This window comes from Phalacrocorax aristotelis, chromosome 2 (assembly GCF_949628215.1).
Source record: "Phalacrocorax aristotelis chromosome 2, bGulAri2.1, whole genome shotgun sequence".
In the NCBI taxonomy this organism is placed as follows: Eukaryota; Metazoa; Chordata; class Aves; order Suliformes; family Phalacrocoracidae; genus Phalacrocorax; species Phalacrocorax aristotelis.
Genome location: NC_134277.1, coordinates 116,753,936 through 116,768,192, shown reverse-complemented (window position 1 = coordinate 116,768,192; position 14,257 = coordinate 116,753,936). Strand labels below are relative to the sequence as shown.

General features: G+C 38.9%; 1 protein-coding gene across 1 annotated transcript in view; it reads left to right on the top strand.

The window, feature by feature from the left end:
* The window catches only part of NPC1 (NPC intracellular cholesterol transporter 1), a 28,312-nt gene that overhangs the window by 4,420 nt on the left and 9,635 nt on the right, over window positions 1–14,257 (top strand). The window contains exons 2-13 of the mRNA XM_075084826.1: window positions 2,786–2,908; window positions 4,173–4,279; window positions 4,871–5,046; window positions 5,926–6,093; window positions 6,738–6,987; window positions 8,926–9,002; window positions 9,655–10,025; window positions 10,416–10,642; window positions 11,198–11,298; window positions 12,284–12,386; window positions 13,379–13,568; window positions 13,985–14,167. Coding sequence (XP_074940927.1) covers window positions 2,786–2,908; window positions 4,173–4,279; window positions 4,871–5,046; window positions 5,926–6,093; window positions 6,738–6,987; window positions 8,926–9,002; window positions 9,655–10,025; window positions 10,416–10,642; window positions 11,198–11,298; window positions 12,284–12,386; window positions 13,379–13,568; window positions 13,985–14,167 — 2,076 coding nt within the window. The remainder of the gene's footprint in view (window positions 1–2,785; window positions 2,909–4,172; window positions 4,280–4,870; window positions 5,047–5,925; window positions 6,094–6,737; window positions 6,988–8,925; window positions 9,003–9,654; window positions 10,026–10,415; window positions 10,643–11,197; window positions 11,299–12,283; window positions 12,387–13,378; window positions 13,569–13,984; window positions 14,168–14,257) is intronic.

The following is a 14,257-nucleotide window of genomic DNA, read 5'->3' as shown; positions in this document are numbered from 1 at the left end:
TTGTGGCTGACTGTTGACTCTGATGCCATAAAAATCAACTTCCTAATACCTGAGAGCTACCTTGGTGACTTCAGGCAGCTGACTGGGATGATTTGGTGTTTTTTCTAGGCTTATTGACTTAGTTCAGCCACTGTAAATCACAGATCACCAAAGCTTACCAGTTCAGGGAACAAATTCAGACTCTTATTAGTGAGATCCTGCTAGGTCATGGCTTAAGCATCTAATCCTAGATTGCCTTTGAAATTGAATTCTTGGTGTCAATACTGAAATAGAGTATTCAAACTTGCAGTTCTAGGTCTAAGTGTTCTTCTAGTACTTTAACTGATCTGTTCAGCTTTTCTAAACAGGCTGAAAGTTGGAGTGATGTGTTGTTTTTTCCATTGTAGGTTTTATTCATGTGGAACTTCACTAGTATGGTTCTAAATTCTTTATTCAGATTACAAGTGTAAACTAATACTAGGCCAAAATGCCTCATCTTGCTTCATTTTCTTGTGTCTGGCTGAATACTTTTTGGTGCATGACCAAGTGTCATGTGCAAGTAAGTTGCTTTATATTCCGTCTTGAAAATGATGGCAAAAAGCTTTGTAGGTAAATTTATAGATATAATACAGGTTGTGTTTTATTTTGTATCATGTAGTTATAACCAAGGAAGTGTTACCTTGAAATACAGGTAACATGTTTAAAACAATAGTTTTATCAGCCAGCCTAACTGATAACCTCATTACCAGTTTTACCACACTTTCCACTCTGGAAGAAGCCAAGTCTTTCTGAAAAGGGTTTTAAAAATTAGGACGTGTTAGATAATAAGGCTTAATGAAGCACAGAAAGATTTTTTAGGAAGTGTTCATAGAAAGTATGATTACAAACCATTCTAGACTAAATGTGGAAGCCAGCCCGATACTGAGAAAATATCTAGTTCTGTTCTCATGGGCAGTAGTAAGCAGCTCAAAATTCTTTGCCCTGTTGCAAAAATAGCAGTGAATCTGCTGCCACTTGAAGAGATGGTTAATTCACTTCTGATGCTGGTACATAAAAACACTAAACCATCATCTTTCCCACTAGTTGATTGTTTGCTATTAGAAGTGGGGTATACAGCTGTGAGGAAGCAGAGGTGAAGATAGTGACTTCTAAATTTGCATCAAAGAAGGGTTGGCTTCTTAGATTAATTTGATGCATGACCAAATTTACAATGTAGTTTCTGTAAATAGTCTCCAAGTTATGGGAATTTAACTTTTCAGTTTTTGCTGGTGTTAAACATTCAGTGTTTATAAGTGTAATCCTAAGGGTTGCTTTCCAACTTGTAGGTAAGAATATGGTGATACTTAGCAGCTGGTTACAGGTTTATTAGAAGAAATGCTAGGGTAGACATGAAATAGTGGTCTGGATGAGTGGTACTTAAACTGGCTTTTGGACCTGGCTTATAGTGAATTTAGAATCAGGCCATGTTGCCTAGGTTAAGTTAAAGGGAAAACAATCTAACTGGGTCAGGGAAGTTGGTGATGATTATTGTCCCTGATAAAAAAAAAAAAAGCATTACTGATCTTCTTTTGGAAGAACTGTTAGTGTTGTTCAGCACAAAAATGGATGTTGTGGAGGCATTGTAATTCTGGGTAGCTCTTGGGTATCGTGAATACAGCCTTTCAGGGGCCTCTGATCAGTGAACGGTGTTATTCATGGTCAAGCACAAAGCACAGCAGTCTGTCCTTGCAGTGTAAGCATATGGTGTTTCTACAAATGCTAGGTGAAGGTTGTTCAGGAGATAAAAATAGGTTTAGTTATCTCTCAAACTGTACCATGCAAACTTCTGACCAGAGCTGGCAGAAGGGTAGGAAATGTTTGTGCGGTCTGCTTTCTGCTTGCAGCCCAGGTGCATGGGAAAATCTTGGAGCTGTCTTAAAGCTTTTGCTGTAAATAACTTGTTATTGCATTAAATGGTTTAATTTTCAGTATAAATATTTTGGTTTAGCATTTCCGATGTCTCAGTGTCAGTGCCACTGAACAAAAATATAAGGCTTGCAAGGTGCCATTGTCCTTTTTCAGTTTCCTTTCTGTATTTCATGCACATAAAACAGAACCAATTTGTGAATTCTTCAATAGTCTCTTAAAACATTTTTAAAATGAGACTTGAGGCTTTTGTCTTTTTACTTAACACTGAAAATGCAACATTTAAGTGTGTTTATAGTCTTGAAAGTGGTGATGGAGTGCATCCTTTAAGATTGTGACAATACGTGGCATTCTATGGAAGCACAGAGCTGTGAAGTTCTGCTTCAGAATCCTCTTTATGCTGCTAATTCCCCAATCTGTCACCCTGTGTCTGAGTTTGCAAGAAAGATTAAAAGGTGGCAGGAGGAACTGAAATATTGAATATAAGTAACACTTCTCTCCGTGTACACTGACGCATGTGCTCTAAAGTTTAACCCACTAATCATATGCATTGTCTTGCATTAATAAATTATTTACTACATCAGCTTATATTTGGAGAAGCTTTTCAAGTTTTGATTAGGTTTTCTTAAGTAATTCTTGTAATTAACCTATAGACAGTGTGCTTCCTGTTTCTAGGTCAAGGAAGGGTGGGGAGCTGATCTGGAGATCAGTGGTGATGTGTCAAAAACACATGCTTCTGTTAATGAGTGTTTTATGTGGTACATGCTGATGTTTAAATTAGCAGGAAGTTACCGAATCTGGATTGTAAACTACTTTTGGAATGGTAGCACATAAACTCTGCAATAACTGAGGAACTTGGCAACTATTTCTTGCAGTTGATCAGTTATCTTGTGTTGATTAGGTACTTTCACAATTGTGTGTCTGGTATGGGGAATGTGGAGTCGCTTCTGGAGACAAGAGATACAACTGTGCATATGATGGACCACCAATAGCACTACCAAAGGATGGCTATGACTTAATGCAGGTGAGCTTGTTTTGGAGGTCTGCTGCTTAAAAATAGTTCTCCTACACTTTTTAGAATTCTGTATTGCTTTCTGTTGGACCTAGACTATGACCTTTAGCTTTGTTGTCCTAACTTTATAAGAAAGTGAACAGATTATCCCTGATTTCTCAGGTATAGCTCATAGTCCCAGCTGTGTAAAGGTAATATACCTCAGTTTCTGTTCAGAGATATGAGAAGTCTCCAATACATGTGATTGGGCTTTCACAAACATAACCTTAAATATAGGATTGGTTCAGTTTCCTGCATATTTTCCTCACTGGTTCGAGCACTCTTTAGCCAGACTGGGGGCTTTTTCGGGCTCTTCCAAACTACGACACATTTCTGCAGTTATGCCCTCCTGATCTCTAAAGGACAAAAGTAAACTGTTTTCCATCAAATGATCATTCCTGATCTCTTCCTTAAACAGGAAGGCAGTAACGGACCCCCATTGAAATGGAGCGTACTTGGACAAAGTTCAGTGTCCTTAACTGCGCATAGTGTGAGACCATGTTTCCTTATCGGGACTTTAGCTGTCAAAGTGAACAACACCAAAGTCAAAATAGTTTGTCAATTTGATGCACAATATAGGATGATGTTGCCAGACTTGCCTTCTGACAGATGATAGTTCAAAGCTGTGATAGGGCAAGATAGCTATAGAGTTAAACAACAGTTTGGCTGGTAGCAGGAGTGACTTAAATACGTAGGTGAGCTAACTCCTATTTCGTACTGTTTCTGGAGTCTTAATGTGCAGTACTTTTATGTTACTGTCTGTTACGCTTTCCTTAAATGCATTTGTTTCTTCTATAAACTGAATATGAAGTAGTTTTTCCAGGTAATCAATGATTTTGTGGTTTGCCTTCTGAGACTTTAGAATCTGATACTATCCAGAAGGTATGCTAGAGGATAAGCTGCAGGAATACTTTCAACTTGGATAAACATGGGTTGTCCTCTTACTAATAGACTCTCAAATACCATTATAATTCTATTTATAGACACTGGTGACTAAAGATCATCTGAAGGAGCTTTTTAAAAGGAAGTGATGCCTTGAATAAAAGAAGTGATTCTCTCCCTATTCTCTAAAGAATCTCATTGGCTAGGCTGATTTTTTTTTTCTTTTCTATGCATCCCCCACAGTGACAGCTTCTGTCTTCTGAAATATGCTGAAGCAAAACCCATAACTGTAATGAGTTCTGAAGTCTTAAACATGTTTTTCCTTCCCTCCATCTCAATACTGTTTTTATTTAAGGAACTCTGTCCAGGTTTCTTCTTCGGAAATGTTAGCACTTGCTGTGATGTTCGTCAACTTGAGACTTTGAAAAACAACTTGCAGCTGCCTCTGCAGTTTCTCTCCAGGTATGCTAATGAGTGGCAAAGCAACTAGAGATTTGTAAAGTAATAAGAAAACAAGCAAAGTTCAAGCAGACTGTAGAAACAGCGGTAAGTTCATTTAAAGGCTTATTGGAGCAAGATCTTGGAGAGACTTCCTCATTAGTTTCAGGAGGCTTTAATTTAATGAAACAACTACTTGCAGTCTGGATTGAGTTAGTTGGTAGAATAAACATTATTTTAGTTTGTCTCAGGCTGCTGTATTTGTAATGAAGCCTTCAGAAGAGAGTGACATAAAGTACTGTTCAGTCATCTTGTTCTAACAGAAGTCTTCCCGCTAGCAACAGTTAAGTTTTCCTTCAAATTCCAGTCAAACTCTGCTTGTTTCTGCTAAATGAGGTAGGCAACTTTGCTAGTGAATGATGTTGATGCTACTGATGAATATTAAGCAATTTTAAGCACCAACTAATGTTGTATTACTTAAATTCTGGAAGCTTAGTTAACATTTTGTTCTGTCACTCTGAGCAGAATGTTTATGCTTGCTGTGTAGGTCAAATCAGCTATGGCTTGCATCTTTACTTATTAATCTGATGGCTGTTTGTTGACTTTCCTATCCAGGTGTCCATCATGTTTTTACAACTTGATAAACCTCTTCTGTGAACTGACTTGCAGTCCAAATCAGTCTGACTTTTTGAATGTTACAAGCACCATACCTTATTATGATCCAATTTTAAAAGAGAACAAAAGCAGCATTACAGAGCTGCAGTACTTTGTTGGAGAAAGCTTTGCAAATGGTGAGTAAACAGTGTGTTAATTTACCTAGGCTTTTGTCAAGGTAACAAGACCAATGCTTTCTCAAGAATTGGGAGGGAGAAACATCTGTCTTTTGAAGCCTGAGGCATCAAATAGGTACCAGTAGGCCTCCCTTGAAACTGCTGGAACACTAACTTCTGCCTGGGTAGGAGACATTACACTGACACCATTAATAATGGTGTTTTTGAAGACTCAGGAGACTAGACATCTATATGTATGGTTAATAGCTGATAATTCTGATGACTAACTTGAGAAAAACAAAGTTGTTGCCAAATACTGAATGTCCAAAGCCTACCTGATAGTGAAACTGTCTGGCAAGTATGATAGTTTGTACACAGGGCACTACAGTGATTCTCTAGGAGGCACTCACTCCTCTTGAAATGGACTGTTCTAGTCCTTTGTCAAGTACAAAGATTTCTTTTTTTCCAAAACCAAATATATTTAGGTTGTATTTTGGTTTTATAGCAAACTTGAAGCATTAATTCAGTCTCTACACTTTGTGCAGTAACCTTTAATCAAGTTAGGAGACACTTGAAAGTCATACAGGTCAAAAGTCCCTTAAATATTTGTCATAACTTTCCCTGAAAGGAACTTAATAGTTCCCTCTCAAACAATAAAGTAGGTTCTAGCATAATGCAGATTCAGGTGGCCTAATCAGAGTAAATAGCTGTAACAAAGCATTGCAACCTTGAATACTGCAAATACAACTAGAAAGCATTATTTCACTACCTTAAAATGCTTCTTGAAAGCTATAAGCATGTTCTTTGAACTTGTTGAGTCTTTAATATTGGAAACACTTGGAATGCTCACTGAAATAACATTGGTTTAATGACTCTTCTGTCTTCATGCACTCTTCCTAGCAATGTATAATGCCTGCAAAGATGTGGAGGCTCCATCAAGTAATGTTAAAGCACTGGGGCTGCTGTGTGGGAAGGATGTCAAGGACTGCAATGCGACCAACTGGATTGAGTACATGTTTAGTAAAGACAATGGACAAACTCCTTTCAGCATTATTCCTATCTTCTCAGGTAAGAAACTGACTAGTCCTTGCTTTTGAAGCTTCTGTCAAAGGCTGTATGTTATAGCTAGTACACTGATTTGTTAAACAGCTGTCCAGCAATGAATGTCTGCAGTTAGAGGCTTTCAAAGCAATGCAAGATAAACTGATTAACTTTTTTGATTTCTGCTTGGAAGTCATACTTTGCGCTTGCTTTGTATGCAGCTTTTTGTTTAGAGATCTCTCAAACTCAGTAAGGGGTGGACTGAGCTTAGGCAGCTGGATAGCTTGTATTCCTTGGGAAACTAGGGCAGTATACTGATCCTCTAGGATTTCTTTGTAAGGAAATAGATACACATTTCACAACAGATGAGGGGTGACAGGTCATTGCTGGGATGATAGAAGTATGTGCCTATTAGCTTTACAGACTGCAGTGTTCTAAAATATGACCAGTCAGTAAGTAGTGGACTGTACTCTAATAGAGTACTAGAAGCAGTAGAACTGTAAATAGTTGGTACCTGCTATGGAGAAGGCTGTAAAACCAAAAGCTACTCTATATAGAGGCTAGGGGCTTTCATATAAAGGGTTAACTCATTTAATTGATAAGCTTGTGTTGTGAAGGTCTGAATTTTTACCTGATAGTAAACTGGTTCTGCAACTTGTGATTTGTTACAGATGTTCCTGTCCATGGAATGAATCCTATGAACAATGCTACCAAAGGCTGTAATGAGTCTGTGGATGATTCAACAGGACCATGCAGCTGTCAGGACTGTTCAATTGTTTGTGGTCCAAAACCTCAACCCCCTCCATCGCCTGCTCCTTGGCTTTTGTTTGGGTTGGATGCTGTGTATATCATCATGTGGATCTCATACATGGGATTTCTACTTGTATTTTTTGCACTAGTTTTTGGAGTCTGGTGTTACAGGTAAAGCATTCAAAATGCTCAGCTCTGAAAGTCACTTGCCTTTTCCCTGAAAACTTCCTTTGCCCAGGACAGAATGCTTATGCCTCTACTTCTTCACCCAGCTGTAAGTCATGTTCTGTGGCAGATGCTTATACTTACAGGGAGTGTTCTAACACCTAAAACCATGTGGTAGAAAGTGAGTGCAGAAGTTGGTTTGGTTGATGCACAGGTCTCATAGCATCCCTAGCTACAGGATCAAATACAGAAATCTACAACTTTCATAAGCAAGAACTTGAGAGTATGCAAAAGTCTGGGGAAATGCATATATATGTTTCATCTGACTGACATTATGCCTTTGTGGTAAAGAGGAAAGTCTCATTTCAACTGTGTGTGTTCTTGGATGGTATGCATTGAGATACCAGAGCATTGCCTTCTAGGAGCTGTGAACTGCCTTCATACTCAAATGTCAAACTTCTGGAACCTGTGGGATTTTACAATGCTTAAGACTAGGCCAGTATGCTAATAAATTAATCGATCCTCCAAGATATATGACTGAGTAAAAATGAAATCCTCTTTTATTCCTTGAATCACTTGTTCCTTAAGCTGTAATTGGAATGAGCCGGAAGATTGCAGTGATGGAGAGGCCTGTTTACAACATGTAGGCTTTAATGAAACACTGAATCTGGCTGTTAACACTTTGTTGCACGTGCAACACACCATACTTTGCCAGGAGATGTGGTTGAGGGGAAAGAATCACTAAAAGTTTGACTTGGATAGTGGGATTGTAGGAACTCAATTCAGGATCAGTGGGGGAGAGCAAGATCCATTATCGGCAGGAACAAGCAACCATAACATAGTTTTTCTGTAGATATATACTTGTAACAAATCGCTGCCCTATTGCAAATTAAGTCATGAATACTTTTGCTTAGTCTCCTCTTTTGAAAAAAACTAAACAGAGGCTGAGCTTCCAGTAATTATAGCATTTTGTAAAGTGAGGGGCAGCAAGCCAGCTTCTCTGTGCTATGTGATACTCACTAGAAGAGTGCTCAAGTAACTATAGCTGTAACTGCTTTGGTGTGGTTGTGCTAGCAATCCAGAGCAGTGGAATCCTATTAATATTTCTTAATAGCATTTTCCAGAGGCTTCTGCTATCTAATATCCTTACACATGGTGGTACTCTTCAGTGCAACTGTAATATTGTTCAGTTGTGACCAAGAATCTGAAATCACTGTATAATAAGAATTAAATCTGTGTGGAAGAGTATAGTGGGTACAGCAAAGTTACGACATGCTCAGTAACCTTACCTTACTGGACAACCTGCATAGTAAGCTACATGAAATGGTAATGGTGTTCGAGATGTCTGGTTCATAGCCCAAAATATCTGGCCATAATTGGAGGTCTGATTAGATTGCCATGAGAAGGTTATTGAGCTTATCTCTTGCTCTGGGTATCAGGAATGAGTATAAGCAATAAATGTCTAGCATAAGTGTTCTATGCTATAACCTACCTGTCTTCAAGACAGGAAGAAAGTCCCTTTTGTGTTTCCTCACTTTCCCCTTCGGGATAAGTAGGTGTAACCTAAGCAGTTTGACTACTGAAGTAAAATATTTCTAATGTAGAAATCTCTTGCAAATGTTATCACCCTAAGTTATGATCAGTTTAAAGAGAGTCTCTGTGCTGTTAATGTTACTGATCTTCTAAACATGCATAAAGAATGTGTGAGTGATCCAAGCTGGAAAAGTTTAAGACAGCTGACGTGGCTGTAAGTTGTTTCAAAGGATCATGAAGCTGGATACTGCTGTTCTTGAGTGGATGGGTGTGGGGGGGAACATGGGGCCTGTAGATTCTAGAGGACTCAGATATCAAATTTATTACTAGCATTGGACTCTATTCTTACTGTACAAACCCTAAAAGATACCTTTTTGGAAGAACAGGATAACGTAGCTTTTTGTCTTGCAGGAGGCGGCACTTTGTCTCAGAGTACACACCGATTGATAGCAATGTAACCTTTTCTGTCAATTCCCGTCTTGACAATGGTATGTCTTGGATAAGGGTAATAGATTTATTAGAAACTCAGTTAAGTGCATACCCTTCCTGTGGATGAGCTCTGGAATTTTAGCGTTGTTAGGTCATATAATCCGTTCTTACAGGGCTTTATTTCAGTCTTTTGGCCAGTATCTCTCTTCTTAACCCTGTTTTGCTGGATGCTGAAAGCCCCGGTTGCACAGTTCATGGGTCTAGCTGTGCTAATGGGAAGTTCTACAGTGCTTTGTAGCTGGAGGTGAAAGGGGGCAACGTGATGCGAAAATTAATTTGATCATATTCTGACCCATCCATGTATCCATTCAAAGCATGCCATGAAAGAACTGCAGTTTAATTTGTGTAGCAGCTGAGGTAGCTCATTTTAATGCTTATGTATCTTTTAGCTGCTTCCTGCCTTTATATGCTGTGCCTCCTGCCGTCAAAGATAATTTTGCATTAGAAGGAGCAGTGTTAGGTACAAGATGGTTTTGGCCCCTTGACCTCAATCAAGAATTGGTCTCTGGGTCTGACTGCCAGTGTAGACAGAGCTTTTGGCACTTACTGCAAACAGAACTAGAATAAAATTTCATCTTTCCTAGTGTACTTCAAGAAAATGCTGCTTAACTGACTTCTCAATCACTTACTGTTTACTTCTTGCTCTTACAGGGAAAATCACCTGCGGTGAGAGGCTTGGTGAAAGGTTTGAGAATGGCCTAAGGATGACATTCACATCATGGGGGGCTTTCTGTGTCAGAAATCCACGTCCTGTTATCCTTTTCTCTGTGGTCTTCGTTGCAATGTGCTGCTCAGGCTTTGTGTATGTTAAAGCAACTACAAATCCTGTAGATCTCTGGTCAGCCCCAAGCAGCCAAGCTCGCAAGGAGAAGGAGTACTTTGACACACATTTTGGGCCTTTCTTTCGTACTGAACAACTTATTATTCAAGCACCAAACAGCCGTCCAGACACCTACTCACCTTACCCATCAGGCTCAGATGTCCCTTTTGGTCCTCCCCTCAGCAAAGAGATTCTCCATCAGGTAATTGGGACTTCCCAAGAGCAAAGACCTAAACATACCTAACAGGTATAACCATACGGAGCTGGCTTCCATCTGTAATGCCATGTGTCCATCAAAACAATTACTAGACATTATATGAAAAATCTTAGTCTAACTGTAAAGGTTTTTGCTGAAAACCTTGTCTTTTGACCTCTTCTGTTAGAGGTAGACTTGCAAGCTAAGTCCCAGTAAGTGTTCTTGATGTGAACACACATAATGAACTTCAGGCATGTGCTTCTATTGATGTGTGCTACTGCTTTTGGAAACTTCCAGAAATCAGAAATGTAGCATGCACTTAAGTCTTGTCTTGTAAGGGAAGTGCTTTCTTGGGCTCATCTTAAACTATGGTTTGTTTTTGTTTTGTTTTCTCAGGTGCTGAATTTGCAGGATGCTATTGTCAACATAACTGCTTCTTTTGACAATGAGACTGTAATGTTGAAAGACATTTGCCTGGCCCCTCTTGCTCCATACAACAACAACTGCACTATACTGAGTGTACTCAACTACTTTCAGAACAGTCATTCTGTACTAGATCACACTATTGGGGACGAGTTCTTTGTCTATGCTGACTACCACACTCACTTCTTATACTGTGTTCGGTAAGCAGTACGATTACATGTTTTTCTAACTGTAGGCCAATGAGGTCTTTGTCTTGCTGGTGAACAAAAGTAGCTAGTTCTTGCTGCCCCTTTGAACCTTTTCTTACCCCTTTTAAAACTGAAAATACTATGTGGAACTGCAGATTATTATAGATTGCTTCTGGTTTTGTCTTATTACTTCAGCAGGAGTTGCATTTTAGTCAGGTTTCAGGTTAAGCTTGGTTTGGTGCAGACACTGGCTCTGTTTTACCTTAACCATGTTTCAGACACTTCTGAGAAGTAGAATTCTGATGCAGAAGGCAGTTTCTAAGCTTTCACTTCAGTTTATGGTTCAGTTGGGTATAAGCTACTCTGTCTTAGAAGCTATAAGAAAGACACCTTTAAAACTGTACTTAAATTTAAAGGAAATATAGCATGAGGGTGATGTATTGCTAGCAGTCTTATATCTCTCCTGATAGTCAGTTATAACACGATAGCTTTTTACTCTTTTGTCCTGTGGTGCTGTGCCTTAATTGTCAAGCAGAAGCTAACAATTATTGCTGGTGATCTCTTTAGGGCTCCAGCATCACTGAATGACACGAGCATGCTTCACGATCCCTGCCTAGGAACGTTTGGTGGACCTGTATTTCCATGGCTGGTGCTGGGAGGATACGATGGTAGGTGGCAAACGGTCTTGCAATCTTAAGTCTTGAAAGTACATACTAGTGTGCTGCCTTTGGCACTGAAGGTGCATCCTCATTCAACACACATTTAAATGCACTCCAGAGAAATGGGAATTTTTTGTAAACTTTCAGTAAGTAAGGATATTTTAAATAACTTTTTCAGTAGATCAGTGCTGAGACTGGAGCCAGACTGCTTGTGTTTGGCACTTCCAGAGTAGTCTGTTAGTGGAACATACTTGTCTCGCTGACAAGGATGCAAGTGTTTGGTCTACTTTGGGTGTGCTAAAGGATCTTTAGTTTTTGGAGACTAGATAAAGCTGTGAAGTATCTCAAGTTGTCATGCTGGGATATGCATGTATTTTGCTTCTGGGTTAAGATAAAGTTTTGTCACTGATCTGACACAGCAGTTATGAAAAGGTTTCCCTTGTGAACGTCTTAATCTATTCTTAATTATTCTGAAGCCAGAATTTTGAAGCAATTTACCAAATTAAACATAACTTGATAGAGATATCAAACACAAATATACTAAAATGGCATTTGAAGGCAAGCATGCTTGACGGAAGTGTAGATTTTTGTATTTTGAGTAAAAGCTAAGTATGCAAAAGGAACCGTGTTTAAGAAACCACATCCTGTTACCTCACTAGATGGAAAGTCATAAGCACTGCTTATATAGTAGCCCCTTGTCTAACCATGCAACAATTTAATGTTGGGGTGCCATGAACATGGTAAATAATGAGTGATTATTTTTGAATACAATCTGGAGTGCTTATCAACTTCCGTTCTGATTTCAGTAATGTCTATTCTTATTTCAGTAGTCTTTTTGAGGACTCCATGTTGTTAAACAGATTGCATTTAATGGAGTTGTGGGGATGGGGTTGCTTTGGACAACACTAATTTTAAACTTAATTGTACCTGCTGTCTATACTGGAATGTAAGCTGCATTTGGTAATAACTGACAATTTTTTTTCCTACTCTATAGATGATAACTATAATAATGCTACAGCTCTTGTTATTACTTTTCCTGTCAACAACTACTACAATGACTCAAGAAAGCTAATGAAAGCCTTGGCATGGGAAAAAGAGTAAGTCGGCTTCCTGTATTCTGAAATGTATGCATTACTTAAAGCAACCTTTAAATATAGATACATGAAAAACATGTGTACTGCACTGACAGTTTCTCAGTATAACTACAGGGATGTTTTGAGAAGCAGCAAAACCTGTTAAGGTCATAAGACCTTATAACTGGTCATAAGACTTTCACTTTATCTGGCATACTTCATTTGCTTCAAAGCAAATGAACCTCCTCAGGGAGATAAGTTCTAGTCTTGTTAGTGACCATCTAGTCCAGTAGTACTTGTTAAGTAACTTTAGAAAGGATTTTATATATTTCACTTTTCCTAGAATTACACAGGTTGACTTTCCAATCCATTGGACCGTTACCACCAGTGGAAAGGTCCAGCATTATCCTGTAATTCCTAAACTGTAATTTTCACAAAAGTCTTCCACATGAGGATCTAAAACTTTCATCCCCTTCACCACCTTCAAGAGCTGATGTTGGCTTATGCAGTCCAACTGCTTTGGCTAACAGCTGGGATAAAAACTATTGTACTAGAAAGTCTCAGACTAAGTACAAGTATAACCAGTGTCTACCTGTGTCACAAGCACCTCTCTTCAGGTAGGGGAACTGAAATAAGGGCTAATAAATTGTTCAAGTACTGTAAGCAAGCTGCAGTCATATTTCATGTGTGTACTTCTACGTCTAGCTTTGAGGAAAACTGCACTTATGCTTTGAAATAGTTTATGCTTATGGAAGATACCTGGTTGTCCTCCAGCTCTGGAGAGAACATGGAAGGTGTTTCAGCACAGTGTGTTTCTAGTGCTTGGAGTAGAGTTCTAGGGATGTGTAGTCAGCACCCCTCTTCTAAAAATGAGGAATGTCCCTCAAAGTATTGTCTGGCCACAGTGTGCTCTTGCACCACACAGATAGCTGAAGGCAAACTTAAACGGACTTACAAGTATGTATAATACACGATGTTTTATCCTTTAAAGTGTGACTGATGTTTTTTTCTTTTAGGTTTATTAACTTTGTGAAGAACTATAAGAATCCAAACTTAACGATAGCGTTTTCTGCGGAAAGGAGTATTGAAGATGAAATCAATCGTGAAAGCAAGGGTGATATCAGCACTGTGTTGATAAGCTATATTGTAATGTTTCTGTACATCTCCATAGCTTTGGGACATATCCAGAGCTGTAGAAGACTACTGGTATGTGTATAGTTCTCATTGCTACAAACACTGAAGCTACAGCTTGCTGACTAGTTTTTCTTAGCTTTAAGTGACTGAAATATTTCTACAGACTGCTGATTTTCAATCTTGGCTTAAAGCATTGAGTCCTTGGGTGGGAGCTAGGGAGAGTGTTGTCCTTCTTGTCATACTTGACAATTCATGTGCTTCATAACCTCAACTAAGTTTGTTGTCACTTAAGATGTGCAGTTACCTTAAGCTTTAAGGCTTGTAGCTTCAAGGTTGTGTTTTTTTAAATACCTGGATCTTCAAAAGAACCAGAAAAGTAAGCTTTCTTCTAACCACACTAAATGTAGGAATATGTTTTTACCTTTGCTATAATCTGTCCTGTGTGATGATGCTGGTTTGGTTGACAGTCATTACAATGTTTTTTTTAGGTGGATTCAAAGATCTCCCTGGGCATTGCAGGCATCCTGATTGTACTGAGCTCAGTAGCATGTTCTGTAGGCATTTTCAGCTACTTTGGAATCCCACTGACACTGATTGTGATAGAAGTAATTCCCTTCTTGGTGCTGGCTATTGGGGTGGACAACATCTTCATTATAGTCCAGACGCTTCAGGTATGTAATCTTTCATACAGACTCTTCTAAATGAGCCTGTTATCTTTGAAGGCTGTTAACTTGGAGTAGAAAGTCTTCTGCATTCCAGTG